The 12,288-nt window shown below is 42.6% G+C and overlaps 2 protein-coding genes across 3 annotated transcripts in view; one reads left to right on the forward strand and one right to left on the reverse strand.

Moving 5' to 3' along the window:
• Positions 1 to 8,853, forward strand: part of CC2D1B (coiled-coil and C2 domain containing 1B) — a 28,229-nt gene extending 19,376 nt beyond the window's left edge. The window contains exons 16-24 of the mRNA XM_065738959.1: positions 282 to 340; positions 624 to 740; positions 1,223 to 1,296; positions 1,916 to 1,974; positions 3,394 to 3,445; positions 4,230 to 4,329; positions 6,779 to 6,869; positions 7,528 to 7,659; positions 8,448 to 8,853. Coding sequence (XP_065595031.1) covers positions 282 to 340; positions 624 to 740; positions 1,223 to 1,296; positions 1,916 to 1,974; positions 3,394 to 3,445; positions 4,230 to 4,329; positions 6,779 to 6,869; positions 7,528 to 7,647 — 672 coding nt within the window. The 3' untranslated portion in view covers positions 7,648 to 7,659; positions 8,448 to 8,853. The remainder of the gene's footprint in view (positions 1 to 281; positions 341 to 623; positions 741 to 1,222; positions 1,297 to 1,915; positions 1,975 to 3,393; positions 3,446 to 4,229; positions 4,330 to 6,778; positions 6,870 to 7,527; positions 7,660 to 8,447) is intronic.
• Positions 8,854 to 11,436: 2,583 nt separating this feature from the next.
• ZFYVE9 (zinc finger FYVE-type containing 9) overlaps positions 11,437 to 12,288 on the reverse strand; it is a 54,503-nt gene continuing 53,651 nt past the window's right edge. For both annotated transcript variants that reach the window (XM_065738934.1, XM_065738926.1), the window contains exon 18: positions 11,437 to 11,995. In XM_065738934.1, coding sequence (XP_065595006.1) covers positions 11,834 to 11,995 — 162 coding nt within the window. In that variant the 3' untranslated portion in view covers positions 11,437 to 11,833. The remainder of the gene's footprint in view (positions 11,996 to 12,288) is intronic.

Consider the following 12,288-nt stretch of genomic DNA (forward strand, 5'->3'; position numbering starts at 1 on the left):
AGCACTCAAGTTTGAAGACAATACTCAACTGGGTAGGACTAGCCCTTGGATGAACCTCTAGAAATTTTGTAGTTTAAAAGTAGTAGGACTGAGCAGTGTGAACAAATGAGTGCTCAAATTTGGGCTTAGAGGATGGGGGCAGATCTTTTTGGGGTGACTTGGAAAAAATCTGGATTCTTGGCTTAAATTAGGTTTTATGAGCCTCAAATCTTGCTGCCAAACATGAATTTGTGTGTAAAGATCATTAAAGTGCATCTGTATTTGTTTGTTGCTGTTGACAGAAATGTTTGCAGTATTCCAAGCAGTTCATGCATCTGGGAAATGTAGCTGAAACGACCCGGTAAGACCAGCCACTTGCTGTTACTAATTGTCCTATAACATGATCATTTCTTGAGTCTGCCTGACCTCCTTCAAAACGATTGGGTTGGTAAGATTCTCATTATGTGAAAGAGATAGTAATTGTGAGACCTGCAGGAGTCTCTTGTACAGGGGTGGTAGTGGTGAGGCCTGCTTCACCAAGCTGCTCTCAGCTGTCTGATCTGAGGATTGCTCTGTGGCCTGTGTGTGACAGAAAGCTCTGATTTTCCAGAGATGTGGGACTTTTCTGTTGTTTTTTTTCACAGGTTTGAGAAACTGGCACAAGGCTGTAAAAAGGACTTGGACATCCTACAGCTTGCACGAGCACAAGGAATGGATCCCCCAAGCCATCACTTTGAGGAGAGAACCTTTAAGATGATAAGGTATGTAAAAACAAAGGGATTTCTCAGGCAGGCTGGAATGAGTCTCTGGTTTCTAGCTCTTAGGGTATTGTTGGCTTCAGCAAAATCAGATGGCACACAGGGTTTTAGTGTTCTTGAAAGGACACTCATAACCACTTAAAATACTAAGGAGGTGTTCTGTGTCCTTTTGTTTTCAGACCATCTCCAGCTTTATCTGCTGTCTCCATCTCCATGTTCTGCTACATCAGCGATTCTTCCTTCCTCTGTCTCACTCAATCCTGGTGCCTCTTGGCTTTGTTCTTGACATTTTTCACTATGTCTCAGAGATGGTTTTATTTTGGTTCATGTTCTTTCCTTACTCTTCTGTAATTTCTGAAGATCATCTTTGTAGGAGTATGCTGTTGGAAAAATTCTGATATATCAGTGGCATCCTGGTCTGGCAGTGGATCAGTGGTGTTACAATACTGAGGTGAATACACTTTTTGTCTTTATTTTTTTCACAGGATATTTTCTGAGCTCAACAGCACAGAAATGCACCTTCTTATTGTCAGGGGGATAAACCTACCAGCTCCGCCAGGTATGAACTTAGAAGGGTGTGTGGTCTTCAAGTAGGTAGGGAAAAGTAGTGAGGAATGAGATTTTCTACTCTAAAGACCACTTGAGGATCAGAACTTTGTAAACAGCACCCTAAAAAATAAACAAGGTTTCAGGCTCAAAGGCAAACAACTCTGAAAAAAAAAAACAGCAGCAGAAGAATAAAGTGAATCCGGGTTCAATCTGGACAGAGAGAAGAACTCAGATTGTTGTGGGTTCACTTTATGTGGGTCATAGTTTAAATTTCATGTGTGTCTTATATTATGTTACAAGTGCCCTCCATAGCTCTGCACCATCTGTACTGACCCTTCAGCAGAAAGGAGCTGTCCCTGCTGACATAGCTGCTCTCAGTAACTCGTTTCTGTGGCTTTTAAACAGCCTGTGCTAGATTGTCTCAGGAGTAGCAAAAGCATTAAGAAAGATCTTTACTTTTGGATGTCAGCTTTCTATAGACATCAGATCAATGGGTAGGTTCTTCAGTTATAATTAAGAAGCAGATCATGAAAATCAGTTAGGTGTTTTTGTGGATCCTGCTTGGATTACAGAGGCAGTGAAAATACTTATATTAGCTGTCTGCATTGGCTGACTCTTGTCTCCTCCAGGTGTGGCACCAAAAGATTTGGATGCGTTTGTGAAGTTTGAATTTCAGTACCCGAGCACAGTGAGTGTGTGTCCTGAGTCTTCTGTCCCTCAGTCTGTGGCCTTTACCATTGGATTAGCTTGTAAGGACTTCAGGGAGGGAGTGCAGCCCTTCTTCTAAGAAGGGAAACACTTTTAGTGTTTTCAGACATACTGCGTCAGTGTATATAAGGAAGACAAACTAAAACAGAACCTATTTTTCCTGAGAAACAAGACTTCTGAGTCTTTCTTTCTGTAGGTTTGAGCTTTGCTATGTGTTTCTGTTGGTGTTTACAAATTTATCCTTCTCTGTGTTTGTGTATGTGTATAGATAGATAGTCCTCATGAGAACCAATATGTATATAGCTTCCATCTTTTTGTAATATTTAGAGAGAGAAAAAATGCTTCTTTCCCTAAAACACCCCAGTGTCATCCTGTTCCTCTCACTTTTAAATTTCTGAAAGTTGAGCTAGAAGTGTTTATAAAGAGAGCTACTACCTACTGTGATTATCAGCTGAAGTGCTGTAACTTTGGTTACTTCATCAGTAGAGCGAAAACAATTTCTACTCTTGCAGTGCTAGTACTCAGCTCAGCAAGAGTCCAGAGCCTAAATTTTTCCCTCTTAATACATTTTGCAATAATTCTGCTAAGATAAATTCAATTACGTGTGGGAAATTGGCAGTGGACAGATGGTGTTTGAGTTCCACAAGACTTCAGTGGAGGAGCACACCCCGTTGGGGTGGCTGAAAACAGAATTGGTGTGTACAAGTCATGTTCTGGGCAGTAAGAATCAGCTAAGTTGCTTTTAATCTACTTTTCTTATTAAAAAGGGAAAGAAAAAGGCAGATCTCTACTGCTTAGCCAATGAGTAAATATGCCACCTTTCTCCTTCATAGCTGAAATTGGTTTTGCAAAGTAGCTGCAATAATTAGGTCACATTGTCCTTGTTCAGTCTCCAGAGATTCGGTTTGTACTCTGCTTTAGGTTAAAAGTTAATTTATTTTGGTGACAGATTGATTGTCAGGCAAAATAATAGTAGGGCAATTCCCTGAGTGACTTGTGATGGATTCCTTGTGTAGCTTATTATTCCAGCTAATGCTGAAGGAACAGAATTACTGTGCCATGGAACGAGCATAGTTTATCATGTGATTTAACAGCTCCTGTCAGGAACTTCATGGTGACTGGACTGAATTGAGTGTGACCATGTAGCTCTATCTGTGGCACTTGTATGGATACGATGCTTTGGCTTATTCTTTATCTAGCACTGTATTTGCTGCAACCACAATGATATCCAGATATTTTAGTCTTGAATGTACTGTGCCTCTATCATTCAGACAACACCCGCATAAACCTCATGTGTTTTTTTTGTATGGCATGAAAAGGCTGGTAATAAAAGTGCTTACAATTCTGTATTTTCAAACAGTACCTGATGTTCTTATGCACTGTCTCTCTCTTTTAATAGGAGCAACCTCAAAAGAGTAAAACGCCTGTAGTTAACAATAACAATTCTCCAGGTTAGTACTACTTCTGTGTTTGTTAGGAAAGGGCATAATAGAAGGTGAAGTGCAGATGTGGCATTTCTGCACCTTCATCCCAGTACTGATGTGTCATGAAGTAGTGAGATGATCAAGTGACCTGTCGTGTTCCAGCTGTTGCTGTCAGCCCTGCTGGGAGGTGGGCCAGATAAATACGTTTTCTTTATTGAGTAAGTTAAATTATTCATTTCAAACTGTCCAGGGATCAGATGTTTTCAGTGCCCTGTGAAATTGCCAATTCTATCATGATTTTTTACTAATCTGCTAGTGTTTCTAAACCTTACAAAGTGTCATTGTAGAAATAGGGGTTTTTTAATTTGTATCTAAGACTGAATCTTCAACTAAAATACTTCTTTGTACCTTTGGAAAAACGTCCCTTTGTACCTACCAAACACCACTGTTAGACTTGGCTGTGTGTTAGTCATCTTACAGCCCGAGTTTGGTTTATTCCTGCATTATTTTCTCTAATTGTTTCAGTAAGCAGCCATCTAGTATTGAAACAACTTGAATTCAGTATTGAAATTGTTAGCTGTTAATGTAACTATGCGTTCTCTTGAGAGTGGAAGTCTTAATGCCCTCATACTGAGGGTTCTGCTCTGTGTCTTTCAATAACTTGGTCTGCACTCACTGAGAAGGGGCTCCATACAGATGTGAGGTGTCTTTAAATGGGGCAGAGATCAACAGAGGTATGAGAACGTGCACTTAAAAGAGCACTGCACGTTGAGGGACTTCAGCAGCTTTCTTTTGTTTTTCTTGTCTGTAGAGTACAACCAGTTGTTCAAGCTGAACATCAACCGAAATCACAGAGGTTTCCGACGAGCAATTCGGTCCAAAGGAATTAAATTTGAAGTATTTCATAAAGGGTAAGTTCAGCATGCTGCCTCTCATTGCTTCGGTTGGAAGGGTTGAAAAGAATGCTGCAGCTGAAATTTATGAAGCACAAGTGTATGATTTATCTTTAAGTTAGTGATGAAAGCTGCTGAGTTCTTGTGTCTGAGAACTCCGTTCGAAGTATGTCTGAGCTCTGTATCTTCTCCATGAGGGAAGAAGAGCTGGAGTTCAGTGTAGTTGGTTCATAAGAGGAAGATCTATGGAGGGTTAGTACATTAAGAGAAACTGATGACAGGGAAGGTAATGATTCAGCATTACATTGTTTGATTCTTGTCCAGTTAGTTTTTAATCATCTGGATTAGAAGGTTTGAAGATTATATGGGATCATATTGTAGAATAATGGAATACAAGTGAGCAGAACATTAACAGTAGTAAAGCAGATGACAGACTATGGCAGAACTAGTGTTAACGTTTTGTGCTTACCTTCTGAGGATCTTAGCAGTTTGCCAGCAGTACTCAGTAAATATTTTCTGAGAGAGCCTGACTGCCCTTGTCTTGGAGACCAACAGGATGAGTCAGATGTTAGCAATTGGTAACACACAGGGAATCGTCCTTTGGTTGAGCTTATCACTGATGTATTCAAAATCCAAATGGCCTTACTCATCTCACTGTTAGAGATGTCAGATAACCTGGTTCTGTCGGTGGCTCCTCGTGCTGGTCTTTCTTTCTATTACTGAAGCATGCATTAAGGATCCAGTGTTTCTTTAAAGTGATTTTCATGCTGTAGGTGGTGTAATTTATGAGGTAAACTCCCATTATTTCTATTCCAGATCTTCCCCTTAGTATCTCCGTTGAAGCAATAGCTGACTTCCTTCCTCTTTCAGTCCTGTTTGCTGTTTTTCAGCATTTCCCTGCTGGAGATCCTGGCTGTTTGGCATATATCTGTTAGGTTTTAAAATGTAAACTCATTTTTCCCTGTCTTTTGCATACCATTGCACATGTGGGGCATATCCTCTGCTTTCACATCTGGAACCACAAGGTTCTGAGCTCAGGCTTAAGTTCACCCATTGGGAAACACTCTCCAGTGGCTCCTGAAATTGTGTGCCAGCTCCAGATTGTCCTTTGAAGGCTTTCTGAGGATCAGTGAATGACTCTGGGTGAATTTTCTCTTTCCTGGCATTGAGGGATTTTTTTTTTTTTATCTTAGAACAGGAATCTAACAAGTTGAATATATACTTGTTTCTGGATGGGGGCAGGGGCTGGCAGTTCCTCATGACAAACGGTGACAGGGAAGGGAATAAATAAGAAATACTCAGTGATCTTCTGTTCCTACAGGGGTCGTCTTGGGGCAGAACGGGGCTGCATGACCTAAGTTTATGCAAAGCCAAATTAAAGAACATGGTTCCTGCTGTAGTATGTGATACCTAAGCTAACAAACAGGCCCAGCTGCCTCCCCTTCACAGTGGAGTTCCTACTGTCTTTGTATGTTCTCTGCCTCGTGCAGTTCTTGATTTGCCTGCATACCTGCAGCCAGTACAGAAAGGACAGGATTAAATTCTCCAGGCTCTTCTCTAAAGACTGTCAGCTCATTGTCTTTCTAGATAATACTTCCAGAAATGCTCATGGATGTAACAGATTCAGGGTCTCTGATGGCTTTTTGTCTGTCTCCTGCTAATTTTTTCTCTTGGTGAACAAAGGAAACTTGTTTCAGGTCATATGTTAAACTTTATTATAGAAAACACTTTGAAGTGAAAACTCAGCAATGCGTTTTTCCAAAGGAAAAGTCTTAACTTAAAACTCTGGTAAAATCTTCTGAAGATAAAAAGGAGATTTCCCCAGAGGCTTCTGAAGCCATAGCCTACAGCAAGCTCATTCTTCCCTGCGAGCTCCCTGGAACTGATCAGGGGGGAACCAGTCTTTATTTCCTGGATTAGAACTTGGAGAAATGCTTTAAAACAAAAAAGTGCAGCTAGGAGGATCACTGCTTCTCTTTTTAAAGTTTATGAACAAAGTATCCAACAGACTGCAGTACAGTTACATAATCCTTCGTTTTAAGGTGCATATGGAGGAAAGGAAATAGTCCAGAATGTGAGGCAACCAGTTCTAACTTGGTTAAATGGAGAATATCAATGGAGAATACTGACCTGGCTTTGTTCCTGCTATTTTCCTAAAGTGAATGACTTAGAAGAGGAAGCCAAAATTTCTGCCATTCCAGGTGCTAGTTTAGGATTCAGCTGTTACCACTATGCTTCTCCCTAACTTGGTTGTAAGAGAATAATTAGAAAATGAGTATTTGAATATCTTGTGCTTCAGTTCACAACAGGTTTTCCCTTTCACCCTGGTTTTACAGCTCTAGCAGCACACCTCGAGACCTTCCTGGATGTGTTGGTGGTACCAACAGTGATGACCTCTTACTTTCCTTTCTCCTTAATGCTCTGGGAAACCTTCCACTTTCCATTAATGCAGATTTCTTTGTAACAGGTCCTTTTTCAGAAGTGACAAGCATGTGGGAACAGCACACCTGAAACTGGACAAGCTGGAATCAGAATGTGAAGTTAGAGAGATCATCGAGGTATGTTGTCTGGGTGAGGTGTGCTCTACTAATATTTGAACATGAAGGGAAAACGAATATTCACATCGTATAAATGACTCACACACAGAGGACAGATTTGTATTGGATGAGTTTGCTGAACAATGGACTGTTCTTTGTGTAACCTCTTGAAGCTTGTCTTAGCTGTGACAGTTCTGGTACTGGGAACTTCTTGAGGACTCTGTTCTGTATGTTTTCTGATCAAGATCGTTTTCTTGGCTGGGACCAGAAATTCAGATGATTGCCAAAAATACTTGTGTTAGTAGGCAACAGATCAAAGGCTAAGGAAGGAGTGCCAGAGAGGATAGGATGCTGCTGTACAATCCAGCATGAGATCAGTAAGCGGAGCCTGAAGAGCTCCCTCAGGCTGCATCACAGACTGCATCGGGATGCTGCTGCTCTTCCTGTCCTTGGAGCTGCCTGCTGCTAGCAGGAGCACCTAACACAGCCCGAGGGAAAGCTGCCTGAGTGGCTCGAGTGGAGGATTTGCTCTGCTGAACCTGGGGTGTTGCATCTGGGGAAGCATGTGGCTGTGACACCTCCCAGTGCTGCAGTCATCTGCTGTGGTTGCCTGAGGCACTGTAGCATGGTGCTGTGTGTGTGTGTGCACTGACTGCCCTTCTTCCTGTGGTTCTTTCAGATCTTTGATGGCAGAAAACCCACTGGAGGGAAACTGGAAGTAAAAGTGAGACTCAGGGAGCCCCTCAGCGGTCAGGATCTTCAAACAATTACAGAAAACTGGCTGGTCCTTGAGCACTAGTTCCTATATAAGGTATGAATACAGCATCTGGAGATGGTCTGGCCATCAGATAAATTCAGAGCTGCAGATTAATTCTGCACGGAATAATATTTTGTGAGGACATTGACCTAATTACATGGCCTTGATACCTTTCATCTGTGTATTTGTGGGGGTGAGTTGACGTGATTTCAGAAATGAGGTTACAGAACCTTTATGATTTGTTTGTAAATCGAATGTGCCATTTTATTGTTACAGTGTGTAGAGTCCTTTTGGACCATGACCATTCTGTACAGGCATGGAACAAAACTCACGGACAACAGATGATGTATAAATACTTTTTAATGAGCAATCACTCATCTTTCTCTTAGCTTCCTGAAGTCTCTGGGATCCCTGTTCCTTAGTGTGTAGTTTAGCTCTGCTTTTATAGATGGCAGTTAAACTAATACTCATGAGCTTCACCTGTTTGCCACATTGCTGCTTCTGAATTGTCTAAGATTTTACAAGGTCCTGTTTCAATACAGCAGTCTGAATTCAAAGCCCCAAAGAAGCTGTTGGGCAAGTGATTCCTTGCTCCTGGTGAAGGAGCTGCTCCCAAGCTTCAGGTTGGCTGGGGGACGTGTTGGTGGTGGTCCCTGAGGCAGTGCCTTGGCCTTGTACACCGGGTGGACATTTTCTGTCACTAGAGCTCAATGATTTTGCTCCATTGACTTTTCTACTTGACCACCTTGAAACTTCTTGTCAGTGTTTTAAGTATGTGACCTTGAATTGTGATCATCCATTAGCACTGCATCAAGTCATTTCATTTTCCCTTCTTTCCCCAGCTCCACAGGAAGGCTGAGGTGTGGGATGAACGTGTATGAAGAGAGATGCTGCTAGCTGCAAGCACCAAAGACGTTACACGAATGCACTACTGAACCTAATGTCTCTTTTGGTAACAGCCATAGTGCTTATTAATAACTTTAAGGCAAATGTAAGGCTCTGAAAATTCGCTGCTGCAGGGTGTTGTTATTTTGTCTACACAAAATAGACAGAATTGCCTTAATGTGGGACTACTAACGTAGCACCAGGATGAATGTTACATTAACTATGCAGAGTGGTGTGCGGAAGGTTTAGCCCTTTAAAACAAAATTCCCTGAGGCAGTGCAGAAACTTGTCAGTCAGGCTGCAGGTAAGGCCTTCCACAGGCAGATGCATTTTGTTAAGTGTACAAGCACCGATGCGGTACAGGGAGCAGTCTGCTCCAGCTCTGTTGATCACTGACTCTTTGTTCCCCCCAGCCTCTGCCCAGTAGCAGTTTCCTTAAAATAGAGGGGAGAAAACTCAGGCAGAAATCTGGCAGCAGCATCCCCCTCCTCTACGCGTGCCACTGCTTCAGGAAGTTCAGCCTGGGCAGCAGGTGCTTCCAGCTCTGCGTTTCTGTTCTGGCTCTGCTGTGTGCCATGCTTACTGCACTGCTTCTTCCAGTGCAGCCGGGGCACTGTGCCTTTTTTTGTCTGTCTGTTTATTTAAAAGAGATCTATGTTACACTGCTGCTTCACAAATGGGTCGTTGTATTTTTTATATACTTTTTTTTTTTTAAATAGGCTTTCGCAGTTCTTCCAGGTGATGGGGAGATAGCACTCTGTGGTGTGTAGGAAACTGGACTAGGACTATTTTTCAGGAAAGCTTTTAATTAGCAGCATACAAAATGATGGTACCAGATAGTTTGTGTGCTTACATCCCTGCGAGCCAACAGCTCTGAGTGACCTCGAGGAGAGGATGTGCCCAAAGTGGGGCCACACACTGCGGGGGCAGGGGGCTGTGGGGAGGGCATGGCTGAAGGCAGGAGGGAATCCAGAGCAGTCAGGCAGTGCTGCTCTGTCTTCCTGAGCAGATGAAGACAATACAGTATTTAGTTTTTAATTTCAATAAATTTAATATACAAAACTACATGTTGAAAATAAAAATATAATATGCAGTTTTTTGCAGTGTTAACTAACTGAATTTTAAAAGTACAATTTTTTTCTAAAACAAGTACTTATTTCTTAACAACATGGTAATTAAGGTCATTTAAAAGGCTGTGGTTGAAGCAAACATGTCAGTCACCAGTTGATAGTGTTTTGCACAGATGTAACCCAAATGTAAATGACTTCTGGGGCAAAGGAAGAGAAGATGATAAAAGATTTTTCACCTCTTTCACTGCATTATTAAGCATAACAATGCAACTAAGGGAACTGGGAAGCAGCTGCCGTGGCAAAGCTGGAGTGCAGGCTCTCGAGGGAAGATTTTTCAACTTTGTTTACAGAACAAGATAGCAAACCTTGCCTACAGCACATAGAGGTGCACACACAGGGTGCAGAAGGGCAGCTGAAAGCAACCTCAGTGCCACTCCCCTGCACAGATACATAGGGAGGCTTCTCTGCTTAAGGGTTGTTTGGCCGTTGTGAAACACAAAGCTGCCTTTTCCCAATTGCCAGAGGTAAGGCTGTACTTGGTGGATGCTTAATGGGGTAAGTGTTGCTGATGTGCTACCTCTTGCTGGCCAGCTTTTGTCTCTGGAGTGGGACCCCAGTAGCGTGGCCTTTCCTTCTCCAAAATGTTGGGCTCTAACAGCTGTAATTTGCTATACATTTGTGAAACTTGTTTGATTTTTTTTTTTAAAGCAGTAGCCATTTATTCACAAATGCACTGTGTACATATGTGGTGCTGGCTTTACATAGAACACATCACTGTGTAGTTACCTTTTCCTTTGCCCAGCTAACGTTGTATACTTGTTTAAAAAGCACAGCATTGTCCTTACAGTAGCCTTACACTTCTCATTCCTGCTGAAAGGACGCCTGTATCACTCACACACAGCAGGAACAGAACGCTGCCCACTGCACCCGACAGCAAGCAGGGACAATGCAAGGTCTGAGATACTGTCTGCACTGTAAGTAGTCTCCCTTTCCCCACTAATTTGCTGTATAGACAGCAGGGGGAAATGCTTACCGCCTTCCTGGGAGGGGTTTGGAGCTGCTTGAGCCCTGCTCCTGCTTTGAGCTTTCACCTCAGCAGCAGCTTTCCAATGAAACAATTCCGTTTGGGAAGACCGTGGAACCATTTCTTGTAGCGGTCTCAATTCCAGCTTCACCATGCTGTGCCAGCTGTGAGCAGCTGCTTCCCTAGCACCCTCCCAGGTGAGACCAAGGGCATTGGGCCAAGTGCAAGTTTTCAGAGCTGACCAGAAAGCCTTTTCAGCAGAACATGCAGAAACAGACACTCTATACTTTTATCACAGGTAAGCTTTTACATGGTGCTGCTAATAAGTGCAAGCTGTCTTGTATTACATGACACTAGCGTTACACTACAGCGTACAGCAGGGAGGAGACTTAAAAGCTGCCCTGGGTGTTACTCTCCTTAAAAAGCAGGACCTACTCGGGGAAAAGGGTAATAACTGCACTTTAGGACTATTCCTCTGCTTGGGACAGGTCTCTGAAATTCACACAGATTTGTAAACAAAGTATAGAAGAACAGAAGTGTTCTAGGAGGTTACAGAAATCAGCTGAGGTGACAAGTTTGTTGGTTTGTTTTTTGTTTTTACAGTAAATAGAGTGGGGGATAAAAGTAAACTAGCCTATTTCACACACAAAACTGCAGCGTACGTAATACTGCTTCTGAGAGATGCTTGCCCTTCTCATTCAGGCTCATATACAAACGTAGTTATGGCTAGGTAATCATCCCACATCTCTCAAGGGCTACCCCAAACACATTTCAACCAATAATCTGGTCAAAATAATGTAAACGTTACTTTTGAATGTCTACAGAATAACCACAAACAGCATTAAGATGAGGTCAGAATGGAGGTCTCGACTGTTGTTTCTTACTTGTCCATCTACAAACAGTACAAGAGAGGAGTTTCACTTTTTATTTACGCCCCGGTGATCTTTGCACTCAGTTGAGCATTTACAGTCGTGTACTCTAAGTCTTTAAACATGAGCATTTTTCTAAACAGTAACAGAAGTTATTAGCTGCAAGGATAGCATAGCCATGTTGTAGTATAGAAGCTGCCCTGATCCTCTGTTCGTTGACAATGCATAGAAGATTTAGAATTATGGAACAACTGTCCCTCCCACCACCCCCCACCTCCCCTTAATAGTGTTACCAAAAGCTTAATTTCTCCAGTTTTAAAGTGCAAATGATTCAGATACAACTGCTGCTGGAACAGGTCTGAACAGAAAATGAAGTCCTCTTATGAGATGTTTTCCAGAATATAAAAGATGAGCTCCATTATGACTGGCCCCTCGCTCAACTGACACGCCCCTCCATGAATCACTGGAACTAAGGCATTGTCCAGGTCATTCATGTACTGAGAAGGCAGTGGCTGTCCATTACTCCCAGCTTGATAACCAACCTAAAAAAAAAAACAGAAAGTAAGTGGGTTTTACACAGAGGGGACAGCAGGCTCTGGCTCAGTGCGCAGTGAGGGAAGTGCTGTGCAGGACTGGGGTGAGCTGTGGGAGATGCCCCAGTCTCTGCCTGGGGATGCCAGGCCCGTGAGCAGCGTGCAGCCAGTACTGCATCAGCTTCCCCACTCGTGTCCAGTCTTCATTGTGTTCCCAGGGACTGCCTAGACAAAAGCAGCTTTTTCCACCACTGTTCTACCAAAGCAAAGCTTCCAGACCAGCAGGAACTACACCTTGCACT

Source organism: Cyrtonyx montezumae, unplaced genomic scaffold (genome assembly GCF_038088225.1).
Source record: "Cyrtonyx montezumae isolate F1298 unplaced genomic scaffold, pur_monq_1.0 scaffold_1, whole genome shotgun sequence".
NCBI classification, from domain to species: Eukaryota; Metazoa; Chordata; class Aves; order Galliformes; family Odontophoridae; genus Cyrtonyx; species Cyrtonyx montezumae.